General features: G+C 40.1%; 2 protein-coding genes across 4 annotated transcripts in view; one reads left to right on the top strand and one right to left on the bottom strand.

Annotated features, from left to right (window-relative positions):
• DYNLT2 (dynein light chain Tctex-type 2) overlaps positions 1-2848 on the bottom strand; it is a 495359-nt gene extending 492511 nt beyond the window's left edge. Inside the window, exon 1 of the mRNA XM_044067795.1 lies at positions 2742-2848. Coding sequence (XP_043923730.1) covers positions 2742-2825 — 84 coding nt within the window. The 5' untranslated portion in view covers positions 2826-2848. The remainder of the gene's footprint in view (positions 1-2741) is intronic.
• Positions 2849-2869: 21 nt separating this feature from the next.
• ERMARD (ER membrane associated RNA degradation) overlaps positions 2870-17079 on the top strand; it is a 1319361-nt gene continuing 1305151 nt past the window's right edge. The window contains exon 1 of one of the 3 annotated variants that reach the window (XM_044067775.1): positions 2870-2995. The gene's annotated coding sequence lies outside the window, so the exon portion shown is untranslated. Of the gene's footprint in view, positions 3018-17079 lie in introns of all 3 variants that reach the window. The other 2 variants (XM_044067770.1, XM_044067782.1) reach the window with 2 other exon arrangements.

Here is a 17079-nt window from a genome sequence, read left to right as displayed (position 1 = left end):
AAACGAACTAACCCCCCACCCAAACACACTGTTCAACCTCAGCCTCTCCACAGCTACGTGCCCATAGAATGGCGCACAGCAGCGGTTATTCCGCTCCACAAAGGAGGGGCCACAATTGACCCTGGTAACTATCGCTCCATAAGCTTGACTAGCCTGGTCTGCAAGGTTATGGAGTGCATCATCATGGAACTCATTAACAAAGACATTGGGAACCTCCAAACTCTTGACTCGACCCAGTTTGGCTTTGCTAAGGGCAGATCATGCCTACTAAACGTGGTTGAATTCTCCGAGACACTCACTAAGGCCACAGATGAGGGGAAGGTGGTTCACACAGCCTACCTTTACCTCACCAAGGCTTTTGACACCATTCCCCACTCTGGAATTATAGAAAAACTCACCAGCCTGAACATAAACCCCTACGTCGTAAGAATAGCAGGCTCCAGGTCCGACTCTAAACCAGTCACAAGTGGTGTCCCACAAGGCTCGGTCCTGGGACCCCTACTGTTTGGCATATACTTCTCAGCAGTACAGGCAAACAAAGGAGGACTATGGCTAACCAAGTTCGCCGATGACTGCAAACTGAGAGCCATAATTGACTCTCCGGCTGACACGGACATTCTCCAAAAGGACCTTACTGAGACGGACACCTGGTGTCAAAGTCATGGTCTCAAGCTAAATGCCAAAAAATGCATAGTCATCCCATTTGAGAAAAACAAAACACCCATGAATTACCACATAGGTGGCAGCCCCCTTAATACAGAAGAGGTAATAAGAGATCTGGGGACCCAGGTAAACAGTAATCTCTCCTTTGACAATCATATTGCCAAAGTAGTTAGGAAATCCTTCTATGTTGCCCATAGGTTCATATGTTGGTACGAGGCTATCGGCCCTAGGGCCTATACAAGCCTAGCCATAACAATTCCCTGGCTATTTCTTCCAACACTATTTACTTCCATGGACCCTTGTCTAGCAGGGTGACTGACGTGATCCCTGGGGTGAATTTCCTTTCTCCCATCCAATCATAAAGGTTCCTTACTAAAGGGTTCACATCTAGAAATAAAGAGGTTATAGTGCCTCTCTACTCGTCACTCATCAGACCCATCAAAGGGTACAATGCCCCATTTGGGATGTACCACACAAGACACTTCCAACAGCTGGAAAGACCACAAAAGTACCTCACCAAGAGGATTACTGGCCTCAAACATGTCTTATGCAGCCCGACTGGAAAAACTCTGGCTGTACTCAGTGGCATATCACTTACTCAGAGTTGATCTCTGCCTGACTTACAAAGCCATGTCCAACTCAGAATTGATGGACATGCTCCACCTAAAGAAGTCCAAGTCACTGTGAGCCACTCGCTCTAGTGAGCTAAGCCTCGCCACAACAATAAATAGAACATGCTGGAGGGATAGATTCCTGTCACAGAGACTCCCCACGCTTTGGAATAAAATTTCTAACTACATTAGGCAGAACCCCTCACTAACATTCTTCAAGAGAAACCTTGACGAGTGGATGGGTAACAGAAAATACACCCCTGGGATCACTTAATTTGCTCTTCTTGACAGAGGCTTAGTTAATTAATCAATGGGGCAGCGAAAGCTGACACACTCTGGCTAGGCTTATAAATGGCCTCGGGCAGATAACCTAATACCTACCTATGAACTTCCCTGGACCCCAGTCTAGCAGGGCAACTGACATGATTCCCGGAATGAATTTCCTATCTCCAATCCAATCGTCAAGGTTCCTTTTGAAGAGGGCCAAGGAGGCGCTCTGCTTGACATGTATGGGCAGTCTATTCCAGAGTATGGGGAGTCTCTGGGTCAGGAACCTATCCCTCCAGCATGTTTTGTTCATTGTGATGACAGGGTTTAGATCTCTGAGGGACTGGGATTTCTTTAAGTGGAGCATGTCCAACAGCTCAGGGTTTGACATGGCCTTGTATGTTAAGCAGAGATCACCTCAGAGTAGACCAACCTCTCAAGTGTACCTCATTACGAGGAACGTACCTCATTTGGGGTCTTAAAAAGTTCATGTTCCTCGAAGTTCCTCAAAGTTCCACATTGAAAGAGTCTGTCACACATTCAGTGTTAGGAATTTTGTTACGAGAAATCCATGGTAGATAGAAATTAATCATATTAATTCATTAAAGGATGACCTTTATGAGTAAAACTAGCATATTTTAACCATCCTATGACCTTCCTAGTTGAAGTTGCTAGTAAGCCATTAATATGTGTTCCACATTTTGCCCATTCATTCCACATTATGAAGGCGAGTGTTCCTCATTTTGGAGATGGAAGGTTGAGAGCTTTGAGTAGACGATATGCCACATCTCCTATAAAAATTTATTTTACTTTGAACAATAAGAAGGTGTTGTTCTTACTAACACTCTGGTAGAATTTTTAGAGGGCGTTACTATGATTTTTAATACTTTGAGGATGACAGCTATGTGAAAAACAGTATCAGTCAACACCCGTTGGCCATTGCAAACGTGTATTGGAAAACCTCATAAATCGACTCGCCAAATACATGAATAAAAGAGATCACCTTCCACGTTGTTGATCCTATTTACTAGAAACCAACAACGTTATGAATGGAAAGCAGAAGTTAATGATATAACCCATGCCACCAAAAACACATTACCTGTATCTGGTAAACACTGATATATACGTTTCAAACGACTAGTCTACATCAGATATGTTGAAATAAAAAACAGGACAAAGTGACTTAGCTAATCAACTTACAGCAGCCTTTTCAAACATGCTAGGTCTGCGCTGAAAGGCAGTCCTCTCTCTCTTTACAGAGGCCTGGCTTAATTTTTCAGCCATGTTTTGTTTGCAATACTTTCGCGTGAAGTCACAACACAGACTGCTACTCTTACCTCAACTGACACTAATACAGTCTTTTACAGACTTACACTGACAGTTTCGACACGTGCATAGTAAATAACGTAATCAAACAGCGCGCTTCAGAAAACGTTAAAGAAAAGACTCTGGGCGTAAGTGAGGATTTCACGTGGGGTCAGTACTGGTGACAAGTTGTGGTTTATGTTTATGGTCAGAGATATAATGAAGTTGTTTGGCTGATTTTTTTTCATGGTGGTATTGCTTTCAAAAAGTGTTGGCTTATAGCGTAATGAACCAAATTTTCTTAAAGACAAAGCGGGTTATTTATAGGCACATTAATGATTCATTTTATTCGTAAGTTACTTGGCTTGGCCCATTTTAATTTATGTAAACATTGCTGAACTGCAGACCCCACACTTACGGAGACCATGTCAGTAGACTGTACGCTTGCTTATTCGTGCTTTATGTTTAGTTTCATCTGCTGTAGAAAAGCTTAGCATAATACTGTTTGTAACGCCCCATGATGACTAAATCAAAATGTATGAAGTAACCTAACGGTGGATGCCAAGCCAGACTCTACACAGTATTGTCACTCGGCGTGGGCGACCTCAAACAGTGGCCGTAGTTTGACTCGGAAGAGTGAGATTATCTTTATCATACATGTTTACGTAGTTCGCCATTGTATTCTAAGTGTTGCTCCACTTTTTGAAGTGAGATTTTTCATTTATTACCAGCATTTTCCCATTGGTTATCGTGATTCCATTTACCCTCTCCACCCCTGCACGGTTGGGAGTATGCAACTGTCCGCGTAATGTATGATGTCGCATGTAAATAAATGATTGACATCTCGATTTGTTGATGACATCACGCGGTAGTGGCGAACACTGTACTATCCGTACAAAATACAAATGCTGATATCAAAGATGCACCATGCACGTGCAGCATTATTGTAATTCATTTAGGTTTTACCTCACCACGCATCTTCTGGATAAGAATAATTAGCGCCAAAGCTCAACTCACAGTGGTTTTAACTCCGCAGTGTCCCTCTTTATCCCTCCTAGAACTGTTGACTTTTTTGGTGAATTACAAGTAATAATGATAATAATTAGCGTTTTCTTCTCTAACTTCACAAATGGATATTAATTCGCATTCTCTTATTATATCACTGTGTCTAGTTAATAGTATATGTTGCAAGTGTCCCTGATTATTTCTGGTTTTGTCCCTGATTCTGTTATTTATTTTTTGAAATGTGTTTACCGCGAAAGTCCACTGGTCCAAAATGACTCGTTTTTAGTGGAGGCCCAGGGAGAAAAGCTTCACAATATAACAGTACATAAAATGTAAAACCACATACAATAGAAAACAATACGACTATACAAATAATAGTCACAAAACAGACAGTAATATGCAGTAGCTGGAAGTGTGTTGAGATTTGTCCCTGTTTGGTTGAGAACTATGCGTGCCACTGACTAATCGTCATTAAGGTATCAGAAAATCAGATAATTTGTGTGAAAGTAAAACTTTGATGTAGAACAATTCCCCAAACATGTCCCAAGACTCGCACTCCATGTTCCTAAATACTTTCTGGAATTCATTAATTCCAATGCTCTTGACCAGCTCGTTCTTACCCCCACTAGAGGTAGCAACATTCTTGACCTGGTCATTACTACCATGGGCGACCGTTACCCTACAGCAGTAGTCAACTCCTCTCTGGTTAGATCTGACCACAAACTTATCACCTTGGAACCCCCCCCCCCACTAAGGTAACCACCATGAAAAACTTATCCTATAGGAAATACACCCCAGGGATCACTTCTGTGGCTCTGCTCGACAGGGGCACAGGAAAATAACTTTCTTGGGTGGCGTAAGCCAGGGAACCTTGTTGGCTAGGCTCACTTAGGCCCTTGGGTCAATAGCCTAATACCTACCTATGAACCAAACCTAACTTTGGGCTCCTAAAAACAGAGGTGGCTAACTTCACGGCACCCATGCAAATGGAGAATAGTTGCATGACTGCCAAATCATACACCAATGCACTGTACGAACATGTACATAAATGCATGGATCTCACCATACCCAATAGAACAACAAACTCTACAACAGAAGGAGGAAACTGAAGCGGAATAAGGTGAAGTCCCTAGACTGGAAAAACTCCCTTATTAGCCAAAAACAAAAGGTTGAGATCCCTCATCAAATCCTCTAAAGCTAGCTATGAAAACAGAATTGCAGCAGATAGTAAAGACAACCACAAGGCCTTCTATAGTTATGTAAAGAATCTCCACAGCAATACCCAGATTTGCTCTGAGCTACTGCACAATGGTACCTCCTATACCGAGCCAAAAGATATTGCCAATATACTGGCCGACAGATTCAGTGCTAACTTTACCCGTCCCCCAAAGGATAATTCACAATACCAGTAAATTGCCAGGCACCCTGTGTTACTGCTGCACAGGTTAAAACAGCACTGTCCAAGGCCAGGAATACAGCTTCTATGGGACCTGACAATATCCCTGGCTGTGTTCTACATGAACTACAGAGTGAAATGGCACCTCACCTGTGTTCCCTGTTCAGTCACAGCCTCACCTCAGGCTTTGTCCCTACCGAATGGTGCACTGCTACAGTCATCCCTCTCCACAAAGGAGGAGCGAGTACAGACCCCAGGAATTATCACCCAATTAGCCTGACGAGTCTGATATGAAAAGCTATGGAACGTATCATCATGGACCTAATAAACAAGTATATAGGGAATCTCCAAACTCTGGATCCTACACAATCTGGTTTTGTGAAGGGTAGATCATGCCTGCTCAACTTAGTCGACTTCTTTGAATCAGTCACCAGAGCTGTGGATGAAAGCAAGGTGGTGTTCATACAGCCTACCTTGATCTGGCCAAGGCCTTTGATACCTTCCCCACTCAGGAATCATAGAAAAACTCACTAAGCTAGGCATCAACCCTTCTATCACTAGGTGGGTTGCAAACTGGCTCACAGACAGAACCCACAGTGTGAAAGTAGCTGAGTCCAAGTCAGACTTATGACCAGCCACGAGTGGAGTCCCACAGGGTTTGGTCTTGGGTCCTCTCCTGTTTGGTATCTACTTCTCTGAAGTCCAGGCCAACACGAAGGGACTCTGGCTGACAAAGTTCGCAGATGATTGCAAGTTGGGAGCTATTATTAACTCCCCAAGTGATCTTGACATCCTACGGAAAGGCCTCAATGGCACCCAATGACTGGTGTCAGAACCATGGCCTTAAGCTCAATGCCAAAAAATGTGTCATCATCCCCCTTGGGAAAAACCTGGTTCCCTTGAATTACCACATTGATGGTAGTCCACTGAACACAGAAGGTGTTATAAGAGATCTGGGAATACAGGTTGATAGCAACCTCTCTTTTGACCACCACATTGCCACTGTGGTCAGAAAGTCCTTCTGTGTGGCACATCTCATTACTAAGGGTTTTGCATCCAGGAAGAAAGAGGTCATTGTCTCCCTCTACTCTTCCCTCATTAGGCCAATCATCGAATACAATGCCCCATTTGGCATGTACCTCACTTGCGGCCTCTCCAGTTATTGCAGGTGTCTAAAGTACTTCAGAAAGAGGATCCTAGGCCTTAAACACTTGTCCTATATGGACAGACTCAAAAAACTCCAACTATTCTTTGTCTCATATCGCCTACTTAGAGGCGATCTCTGCTTGACTTGCAAAGCCATGTCTGACCCAGCGCTGTTAGAAATGCTACATCTAAAGAAATCCCAATCCCTCCGCACCACACGCTCCAGAGACCTCAGCCTCATTACTACAATCAACAGAACATGCTGGAGGGACAGGTTCATAACCCAGAGACTGCCCATGCTATGGAATAGACTTCCCATGCATGTCAAGCAGAGCACCTCACTGGCCATCTTCAAGAGAAATCTTGTTGAGTGGATGGGAAATAGAAAATTCACCCTGGGGATCACTCCAGTACACACCTATGAACACATGTATGAATTAGGGATGTTATAAAGTCAACAAAGATTTAGGCTTGGAGAGGCACTCTTCTGAGACCGCCACAAAAGACTATGCAGTAAGACAGACTTCATATATTTTACAAGTGTGAAATATGAAGAAGAAGATCAGATTTTGCACCAATGTGGATTTTTCTGAAACAAATAAAAAGCGTGAAACTCTGACATTATTGACTGACTGTAATATTCAGTGACTTACTAGAAAAGCAAACGTTTTATGTGGGATAAGGCAAAACTGAACAGTCATGCAAATGCTTTCTGGTAGCATTTCATGTGATGGATAAGTGATTTTGTTTATTTATTTTTTAACAGTAAAAGGTTTAGAGTGTTATAATGGCAGTACATAGCTGTCAAACTATGCTACTGCTGTAACTTTCTAAACACTACACAGACACACTATTGCAGTCTAGTGTTTTCTATTATCGCCTTTCTTTGATTGACATATATATGCAAATGACCTCCAAGCATGCAATCTGTCAATGGCTGTTCTGGCTGGTTGGACTAAGAAAGCCACCCTGTGGTGGTACCATGAACTGGTGCCTCACCCCCTCAGCTCTTCAACATGCTCCACCCTCAATTCAGGTCCAGTTTCTATTCTATGCCCTGCCACCGACCTACCCATTGCATTCAAACCTGAGAGCTGTAGTGACCTTTGTGTGGTCTAAACTTTTTACCTTACCATTTTGCATGGATTCGAGTGTTTGTACTTAAAAAGTTTCAGAGTAACTGACAACCCAGATCATTTCAATTGAGCTGAAAGGCCACTAAGAGTTCCCCAATGATCAGACACACTGGTTGATAATTTCTGCTAAGTACTCTATATTTTTATTGGATACAATTTATATTTTTAAAATATATTAAACCAGTAAACAGGTGGCAATCCCTAAGATCTACAAAAAAGTTTGAATCCACCATACAGGCCAATAGTAGCAGCCAGTGGATTAAAAACACATCCCATAGCTGTGTACCTGGATCAGTCTTTAAAATTTACTATGAAAACTAAAACGCATATGATAAGAGATTCCTGGGATTTCCTGGGAAGGTTAACCACTGATTTGATTACCAAAAAATATTTTTTTTTTGACTGTTGATATAGTTAACCTATTTTCCTCTATTCCCTTGGAAGAAGGCTTGGATTTTTTTAGTGATGGCCTTCTTGGTTTTGACTTATTAAAGGGTCAGGATATCAGTCTTTTAATTGAGCTTATGAGTGTTGAAACACCACCAACTTTTTGGGATTCACACACAACTGCCATAAGGCCAAAATTAATTACCTGGATACTAGCATATACATTTTTGAGGGAAAATTTAGGACTAGAGTCCATAGAAAATCAACTTTCAGTAATTCATACTTGCCTTTTACCAGTGCATACCCTTTTAAACAGAAAACGAGCTTAGGTGAAGGGCAGTGTGTATGGGCAGCAAGAATGACCTCCCATTATGATGACTTTGTGGAAGAAATAAAATTTATTTCTGGTCTGTTTACTGAGAGATGATACCCGAGTGAGCTTGTGTCCGATGTGTGTCACGAGGTAATTGCAGGATGGGGGAATAAATATAAACCACTGGTATGGGTAGTTGTGGATACTTTTAAGTCTGAGCTTACTAACCCAGATAAACAATTTTAATAGATTTGTGGTCATGGAATTTAACCATGCTGCACGAGGTATTAAGAACATCATTAGGAAAAATTGGAATATGCTAAGATTTAACCCTGATTTAGTTGGGGTTTTAGGAACAGACCCCAAATTTGTTTTTAAAACAGGTCATAATTTGAAGAATATCTATGAAAGAAACCCCTATAATAGGACCAATAAAAAAGGCGGTGGCACCAGAAAATGTGGCAGCTGTGGTCAATGTCGTTTTATTCTTGACAAGGAATACATCATCTTAGAATACATAGCCCAAAGTAGGGTTTGGCATAGTAAAGGGAATTGCTGTAGTAAAGGAATTATTTATTTAGCAACCTGTAAGAAGTTGAAATGTTTTTATATAGGAAAGATGGAAAGAACTTTGAAAAAGCGAATATATGAGCATACCTACAGCATAAAAACTAGGAACATAAATAATGCTTTGTATATACATCCGTTATTCTAGTTTCTTATGATGAGTTTTTATTTGGTATTTTAGAGCATGTTAATTTGTACCCCAGGGGTGAGGATTGGGAATATATATGGCAATATAAGGAATTATTGTGGCATAGACCCATCGCCTTCGCTCATCTTGGGCTTTACAATTATGTTTCCATAAAGCCAGTTCTGAAACGTAAAGCATCAAAGCTATAGAGATGGGACACTTTTTTATTTTTCCCTATTAAGCTCTCTTTCAAATATTGAGATTTTTTCGCAAGGTTAATATAAGCTTTCAGCATTAAAAATACATGTGCATTTTTTATAGAATTTCAATGTGTAGCTAAACAGGTTTTACTTTTATTTAAATTCAAATTTTTACTCAAGTTTTATTTAAAGCTTAAGTAAATTATCTTAATATTCATTTTCACATTTTGGAATGTTTTTAATATTTTCAGCATTGCGTACAGTGATTATTTTATGGATGTAACATTGTGTTTTATCTGGTGTGAAATGTGCTGTCTCTTTAAGAGTGGAATTAATTCAGTGTAGTCAGATAATTGGTTTTAATGGCTGTTACCTAAGATAAGTATTAGGAATTATATTTTCATTCTGATGAAGTCCTGTGTATAAGAGGATGAAAGCACTTAATGTATTAAACTTCTTGTTCGGTACTGTATTTGGAGTCCTCCATCTCTGTGTAGCACATTTCACTGCCTTGCCACATGTTTACTGGTTTATTAGTTCTTGTTTTGGTGGCTTGCCTTTCCTTTTGGTATATTTTTAAAATCTCTTATAACGTTTGTAATTAACTTAACAATCTCAGTTAAAACACTGTTTTAAGTAGCTCCATACAGAATGTTGCTGAATACATAATGAATATTGATGAGGCTAATAAGGAAATCCACAAGAATATTCATTAAATATTCACACACTTCATCATTTGGAAAGTTGTGGGAGGGGGTTGGGCAGGGTTTTCTACTGTGCATTAGGGGGTAAAAGGATTCACTGCATTTTGTGTTTGATGCACTTTATATGTAGCAGTAGCAGCACTATCTTCAATAATGTTTTCCCATTGCATGCATGCATACTGTCCCATTTTTATACATCATGTTTCTTAAGAGTCTTGTTTTGAAATAAAGTTATTATGTTTGGCTCTGAACCCCCATGAGTGAGACCCCCCATGAGTGAAATCTTTTAGATGGCATCTTTCTGGCTTTCTATTTGCTCTTTTATGCTAGCATACCAGCAGAAATAACAAGTTGTTAGCTGCTAAAGTGATCAGTCTCTCCACTTCTTATTTCAACAGTCAGTCACACATTGAGTCAGAAGAGCACTTTTTAAATGTTTTTTTTCCTGTTCACTTTGTTGAGTAAAAAGCTGCCTGTGTTATAGCATGCCTTTGAAAAAAAATAATTCTGCAACATATATTATTTACAGGCTCCAGTCTTTATTTATTTATTTATTAATTATTGCACTGATTGCATTTGCATACCAAGATAGTCCAACTGGGCAGAAAGGTACCCCTTTTCAGAGAAGCCTTGAGCAGAAAAGCTGTGGAAAAAAGTAGAGTGTTACATAAGGAACATAGTAAACAGAGAGATGCAAGTAATCAGCAAATACAGAACATTTAAACAGTATCATTAATTAATAACAGCATCATATAAAGAGCTATGGAACATATTTGGAAATGAACTTGACAGAAGGAAAGAAGAGGAAAAATGGAGGGCTAGTATTAAGAGGTAAGAGAGAATGTTTTAGGATAGGCATAAGGAAGAAGAGGAAGAGGTAGAGGACAAGGAAGAGATATTGGACCAGTAGAGTACAGTATATAGTGCTTGGAAAGAATCTCAGAAAGTAAGGAGCAGGACATGTATCATCCAGGAGTCCTGTAGGTACAGAGTCAGGTATCTTTTATGTATTTTTTTGTTTGGGCTTTAATAGAGTTGTTTACTGTGTTTCATAGAGTTTGAGGAAAAGAGTTCCATGATCTGGCCAAGAAAGAGAAGTGCAAAAAGTCACCAGCTGAGTTATTAGCTTTTGTAACAGTTAATAACATTTTGTCAGCGGATCTCCACTGTCTACTTTGGGTTATAAAGTTGGAGAATATTTTTCAAACTAGAGCATTTTTCTGTTTAATAAATGAGTTTGTGGGAAGTAGGTTGGGGGAGTCTAAGGTAATGTCTTGGCTCTAGGCCAGACAGTGATGTGTCCTAGAATGATTATTAGTGGCAGAATATTATAGCACTGCTATAAGAGTAAGACTTGAGTGGATTGTAGGTTAATCAAGGTGGGAGCAGATTTAAGTAGTGTAGGGATACGAAGGGATTAAGCAGTACTTGTTCTAGCATTATCTGTGAGATATTGTTTGACTCTATAGGGCACACCTAGCTTTTGCTGGGTGTTTTTTACTACTTGTTTTAAATGATGATCATATTTTAAGCTTTTGTCAATAGTGACTCCTAGAAGCTTCGTTTGACTTGCTAATTTACTGTATAAATTAGACAATTCTGATAATGGTAAAAGAAACTTAAACAAGCAAAAAAAAGACAAAAAAAAAAATAAAGAAACTGGAATAGACTGTAGTCAGGAACCAAACCACGGAATTAGCATTAAAAATTATGAACTCTAATTCCGTGGTTTGGTTCCTGACTACACTCTATTCCAGTGATTTTTCAGTGTTTTTTTGCTTGTTTAACTTGCTAATTTTGTGTTGGTGATGTTAGAGGACGTAATTTTTTTGGTACTTATGTATTATCGCAACCAGATTTTTGCTGTTGCGAATTTTGCTTTGTTGAATACAGACAACCGCATCAAACACTGCAAAGTGTTGTGCAAACTCATTATTGCTGGCAAAAAATCTTTGGACTACCTTCATGCACATAAAAAGATGAAACAATCATCTTCCCTGTTTGCGTGCATTACAGACTCACGCTTGAATTGTCAGGAATGCTGTCTTAACTGAGGAATGGAATATTAGAACCGTGAGGAACGAAGCCCTCACAGAAGGAAAACACAGACACAGGAACAATGTTTTGGGTAAAGTAATACTTTGTTAAAAGTGTGTAAACAGAATGGAAAACAACCATTGCAATCAGGAACGGCCTTAGGTCAACTGGCACCCTAGGCAAAACGGCTTCACGGCACCCCCCACCACACCACCTGGTGCCCCCATCCTGGTCTACCTACACCAAATAAATAATGGAAAAGCACCCCTGCTAGAGCGGCGTCCTAGGCGGCTGCCTAAGTCCGGCTATGATTGCAATGCAAAAGTTGAGGAACACTACTGCTGGTAACATTTCAGGGTGGATGATGTTGATAGCCGTTTATGGGTTCCTGATTAAACTGTACTAAGAACAGTACAGAAAACATGTTACTGGCTGATGATGCCTTTCTTCCTGTCATTACTGCCATGTTTGGACCTGAGACTGTCTGTAAAAATTGTTAAAACTAAAAAAAAGTTACACGTAACTCCTGTGTCTCTGCCTTTCATTGCAAATGCAATTGCAGTGAGTAAGACAGCAGCCCTGACAGCTGAAGCGTGTATGCACTTTACTGCGAGCTACATGACATGCTGGCGGTAAAGTACATACCTAAACAGTGATATTAACTTACTCATTTTTTCGGTGATAACCCTGCCTAAAACAAATGTCAGTGTAAAAGAAAATCCATAGTCTGACATTGTCATGCCATGAACAGTTACATTTCCACATTGGGAAACAACCGTTATTATCGCAAAAATTTGGTTGTGATAATACGTAAGTACCTTTTTTTATTAAGTTATTTTTGTAGTCCATTGAATGCTTTTCTGTTGCAAAAATAAAGACTGTAAAAGGAGTGGAGTTAAATTATGAAGCATGATCAGAGATCTTTTCAGAATAATCTTTTTCAGAATTGTGAACATTCCTGAGCTTCATAAGGATATAGCATAACCAGTGGGATTTTACTTAGTGTTCCAACAAAATAATGTTTTTTAACTTCTTATACAGTATATAGAAAGTAAGTAGTTTATCTGAGTGTGTAGCTTTAATAATCAATGTACATGCTAACATGTAGAGTACTGTCTTTAGAAGAGAGGGGCACACGTCACTCCGGCTATCAATCCTGTCTTATAAATGCCTTGTCCTGGAATCTAATCAGAATTATTAGGTTGTGCAGGTGCCATTGACATATGGTTGGATTCAAGACAATAAGAAGGGGAGTAAAATAGTTCTTTGACTGTGTGTGCACTTTGACATAGTCTGCTGGTATAAGTTGGCATTGGTCAGTTGCAATCAATACATTGTGGCTTTGTGTCCAGTACACCACTGGCAAGACTGTTGTGGCTGTAACCAGTTATGAAGAGGTATAGTAAGGTGTCAAAAATGGTTTGCAAACAGTAAGCTAATTCTTTTTACAAACTAAACTGTTCTCTGTAAGTGGCCTGCATATATGCAGCAGCTGTACTGATGGCACCTCTTAAAATGTTCACTATAGAAACATAGATTTCATAGATACTCCAAGGCCACTAAGTCTTATAACCATATGCTCATAGATGTACATTTGGCTAATGACCACTGGGGCCTTTATAAGCTTAACCAAGCATCCCAGTTGTGTCCAGCAAGTTTTTGGGCCTAAGAGGTTATTTTAAGAGGTATATGTAAGCTAGGGCAAGATTTACAGGTTTCATCTGTTGTTCAGACAGAGACACAAGTACCAGATCTGGGGTGTATTTCATGTTTCCCCATCCATTGGTCCAGGTTTCTGTTCAGTAGGATTAAGGAAGAGCTCTTCTTCACATGGATGGGAAGCCTGTTCTAGAGAAGGGTAATTCTCTGAGACACATGCGTGTCCCTCCAACATGTCTTATTTGTTTTGCAAACAAAGCTTAAATTTCTAGATCAAGTAATTTTGATAACTATTCATTTTGCGGATATGAAAAAAGGTCCATCAGAGTAGGATCTTATATGCCAGACATAACTACCTCTCAAACAGTCTGTAGGAAATAAGAGAATTGAGACAGGCCTTTGAGGCAATCTGCATAGGACATGTTTACTGTCTGTATACTTTTTGTTTGGAACCTCTGTGGGCATTCCAGTTGTTGCTTGTGCCTGGTCAGGTGCTTACTGAAGGGGAGCAAATACAGTGGAACAAAGACTTCCTTGGACCAAGATTTCATTCTCTTGCTTGTAACTTCAGCAACATAGAATGGTTTTGTTACTACCTTATACACGTGTTGGTCGAAAACAAAGTTATTGTCTACATACATACCCAAATCTCTGACTACTGGTTCTACTCAGGGGTGTGAAATTGATGAAGGTAACTTCCTTGGGTGGCTGACTTTCCAAAGGGTACTCTTATGCATTTCTTGGCACTGAGTTTTAAGCTCTAGCATTTGCACTAGTCATTTGTCTGTATTAGGCCTTCCTGTAAGATGTTAGTGTCTTGTTGGGGGGGGGGGGATTCTATGACTAGTTCTAGTTTGCAATCATCTGCAGATTTTTGTTAGCTAGAGACCTTTGACATTGTCCTTGACTCTCGAGAAGTAGATGATGAAAAGAAGCTGTCCTAGCACAAAACCCTGAGGGACTCTGCTAGTGACCGACCTCTTTGTGGAAGTGGTCTCCCCTAGCATAACTTAATGGGTCCTATCTGAGACTAACCAGCACATAACATAGTCATTATGTCTATACCCATGAGTTTGTTTACAATGACCGAGAAGGGTATTGTATCAAATGCCATAGCCAGGACAAGGTAGTCAGTATGGACCTTTTTGCCTTCATCCATTGCCTTGGTGATCTTCTCAAAGAAGTCCACCAGGTTGAGTAGGCAGGATCTGCCCTTGATGAACCCAAACTGTGTTGAATCCAGTGTTTGAATCTTCCTTCTCCCTCCTCTACCTTTCTCTCTTATTTTCCCCTCACACTACTACTTGTCAAACTAACGTCTATGTCTCTCATACTGGACCACCAATAACAATTCTTCTGCATCTTTGTTACCTTGCTGTGACCAAATGCTTCTCAATACTCACTTCTAACTTGTATTCACTTTTTCACTGACATCTCTTCTTGCGCTACAATTGGTCATCCATTTAACCATTTTGTATATAAGTTTTATTGTATTTACTTTATTTTTACTTACTCCTGTTCATTTTTCACTAGCATAATCTGTACTGCGAATTTGTTATTCTGTACTGTGAATCTCTTACGTCCTTTGAATTTTATACTTGTATAATTTGTACTGTGGAGCTGTGCATATTTTATTCTGTACTGTGAATTTTTTGCTTGCATAATTTGTCCTCTAATTCTAATACTTGTATAATTTGTACTGTGGAGCTTTTCTCCCTGGGCCTCTGCTGAAAAAGGGTGCAAGCTCAGATAGACTTACCCGGTCAACAAATGTCAAATAAATAAAATTTTGTATGTCCTTGTTAATCATTTACATGAGAATTCTTTCTATGGCTTTTCATATGAGACTAGTCAAACTTAAGGATTTGTTGATGGCCTGCATTTGTGCTAATGATAGACCATTGTAGTTCTCCATTCACTTGGTACAAAACCTGTCTGGAGAGGCTGTGGTTAAACAGTACCTTTGGGATTAATGGAGTCACTGTTTAAGCTTAGCCTGTAGACAGGCTTTGTTTTTATTCATGCATTGCTAGTATTTATTTGTCAAATAAAAGGCTTGCTGATTTTACTAAGTGGACGAACTTTATTACAATAGTAGCGACCATACCACAATTTTTAGTGAAGAGGGTGAACGTTTGCTTTCTGCAGCCGTTTGTTTGGACGGTTTGGTTTTACTTGCTTGGCATGTATTGCTAGTATCTTCCCACTTTCTCCAGGGGGCCATACTCTTCACTCTGGCAAAAAACATATGGCGACCCATCAAGGTTATGTTTAAAGGAAGATAGTTAGTTGTACTGCTTAACATGCGGGGGGGGGGGGGTTATGCCACAAGTTTGAGAGATGCTGGGTTCTAAACCTGCCCCTCTACAGTGTTTTATTTTGCTGTTGAAGATTTAGGTCCCTGGTTGTATTACTGGTGGAGATATTGCATTTGTGGAGACACAAGAAGTCTAGGACAACTAGGTCTGTAATTATGTGTTTAAATGAGGCAGAGGTTTCCTTTCAAAAGTCAAAGTGATAGAGCTTCCAGTCTGTCTTGGTAGCTCAGGGTCTTTAGGCCTGTGATGTTTTTAGTTAGGGACCTTTGGAATCATTCTGATTGCTTGATGTATTTAGTAAGGTACATCCCAAAGAGAGCATTGTATTTGATAATTAATATGATTGATGCTGAGTATAAGGTAATCATTACTGCTTTAGACCTTGATGATATTCCTTGGCAATTAGCTGTGCTAAATAAAAGGATTTCCTGACAACTGTTGTTACATGATGGTAAACCAGAGGGAGGTATCATAGGTAGGTACTAGGCTATTGGCCCTAGGGCCTATATAAGTGTAGCCAAAAAGGTACCCTGGCTTTCACCACCCAAGAAAATTATTTTCCTGTGCCCCTGTCGAGCAGAGCCACAGAGGTGATCCACGGGCTGAATTTCCAATTTCCCATCCAATCATCAAGATTTTTCTTGACGAGGGCTAATGAGGAGCTTTGTTTGATATAGACAGGTAGTTTGTTCCAGAGTATGAGAAGTCTCTGGGACAGGAATCTATCCCTCCAGCATGTTCTGTTTATTGTGGTGACAAGGTTTAGGTCCCTAGAGCATGTAGCTCGGAGGGATTGGGATTTCTTTAAGTGGAGCATGTCCAACAGCTCTGGGTCTGACATAGCTTTATTTGTTAGGCAGAGATCACCTCTGAGTAGGCGATATGCGATGGAGTAAAGCTGGAGTTTTTTGAGACGTTCTGTGTAGGGCATCTGTTTGAGGCCGATAATCCTCTTTGTGAAGTATTTCTGCGGCCTTTCCAGTTATTGTAGATGTCTCGTGGGGCATTGTACTCTATAAAGGGTTTAATAAGTGTCGAGTAGAGGGGAGCAATAACCTCTTTTTTTCCTGGATGAGAAACCTTTTGTAATGAGGTGTGCCACGTAGAAGGATTTCTTGACTACTGTAGCGATGTGATTATCAAAGGAGAGACTACTGTCCACCTGTGTCCCAAGGTCTCTTATCACACTTTCGGTGTTAAGTAGACTACCACCTATGTGGTAACTCATGGGTACAGAG

The sequence above is a fragment of the Protopterus annectens genome, chromosome 1.part0 (genome assembly GCF_019279795.1).
Source record: "Protopterus annectens isolate FY-2018-M chromosome 1.part0, PAN1.0, whole genome shotgun sequence".
NCBI classification, from domain to species: domain Eukaryota; kingdom Metazoa; phylum Chordata; order Ceratodontiformes; family Protopteridae; genus Protopterus; species Protopterus annectens.
This window is presented reverse-complemented; position numbering and strand designations above follow the sequence as displayed.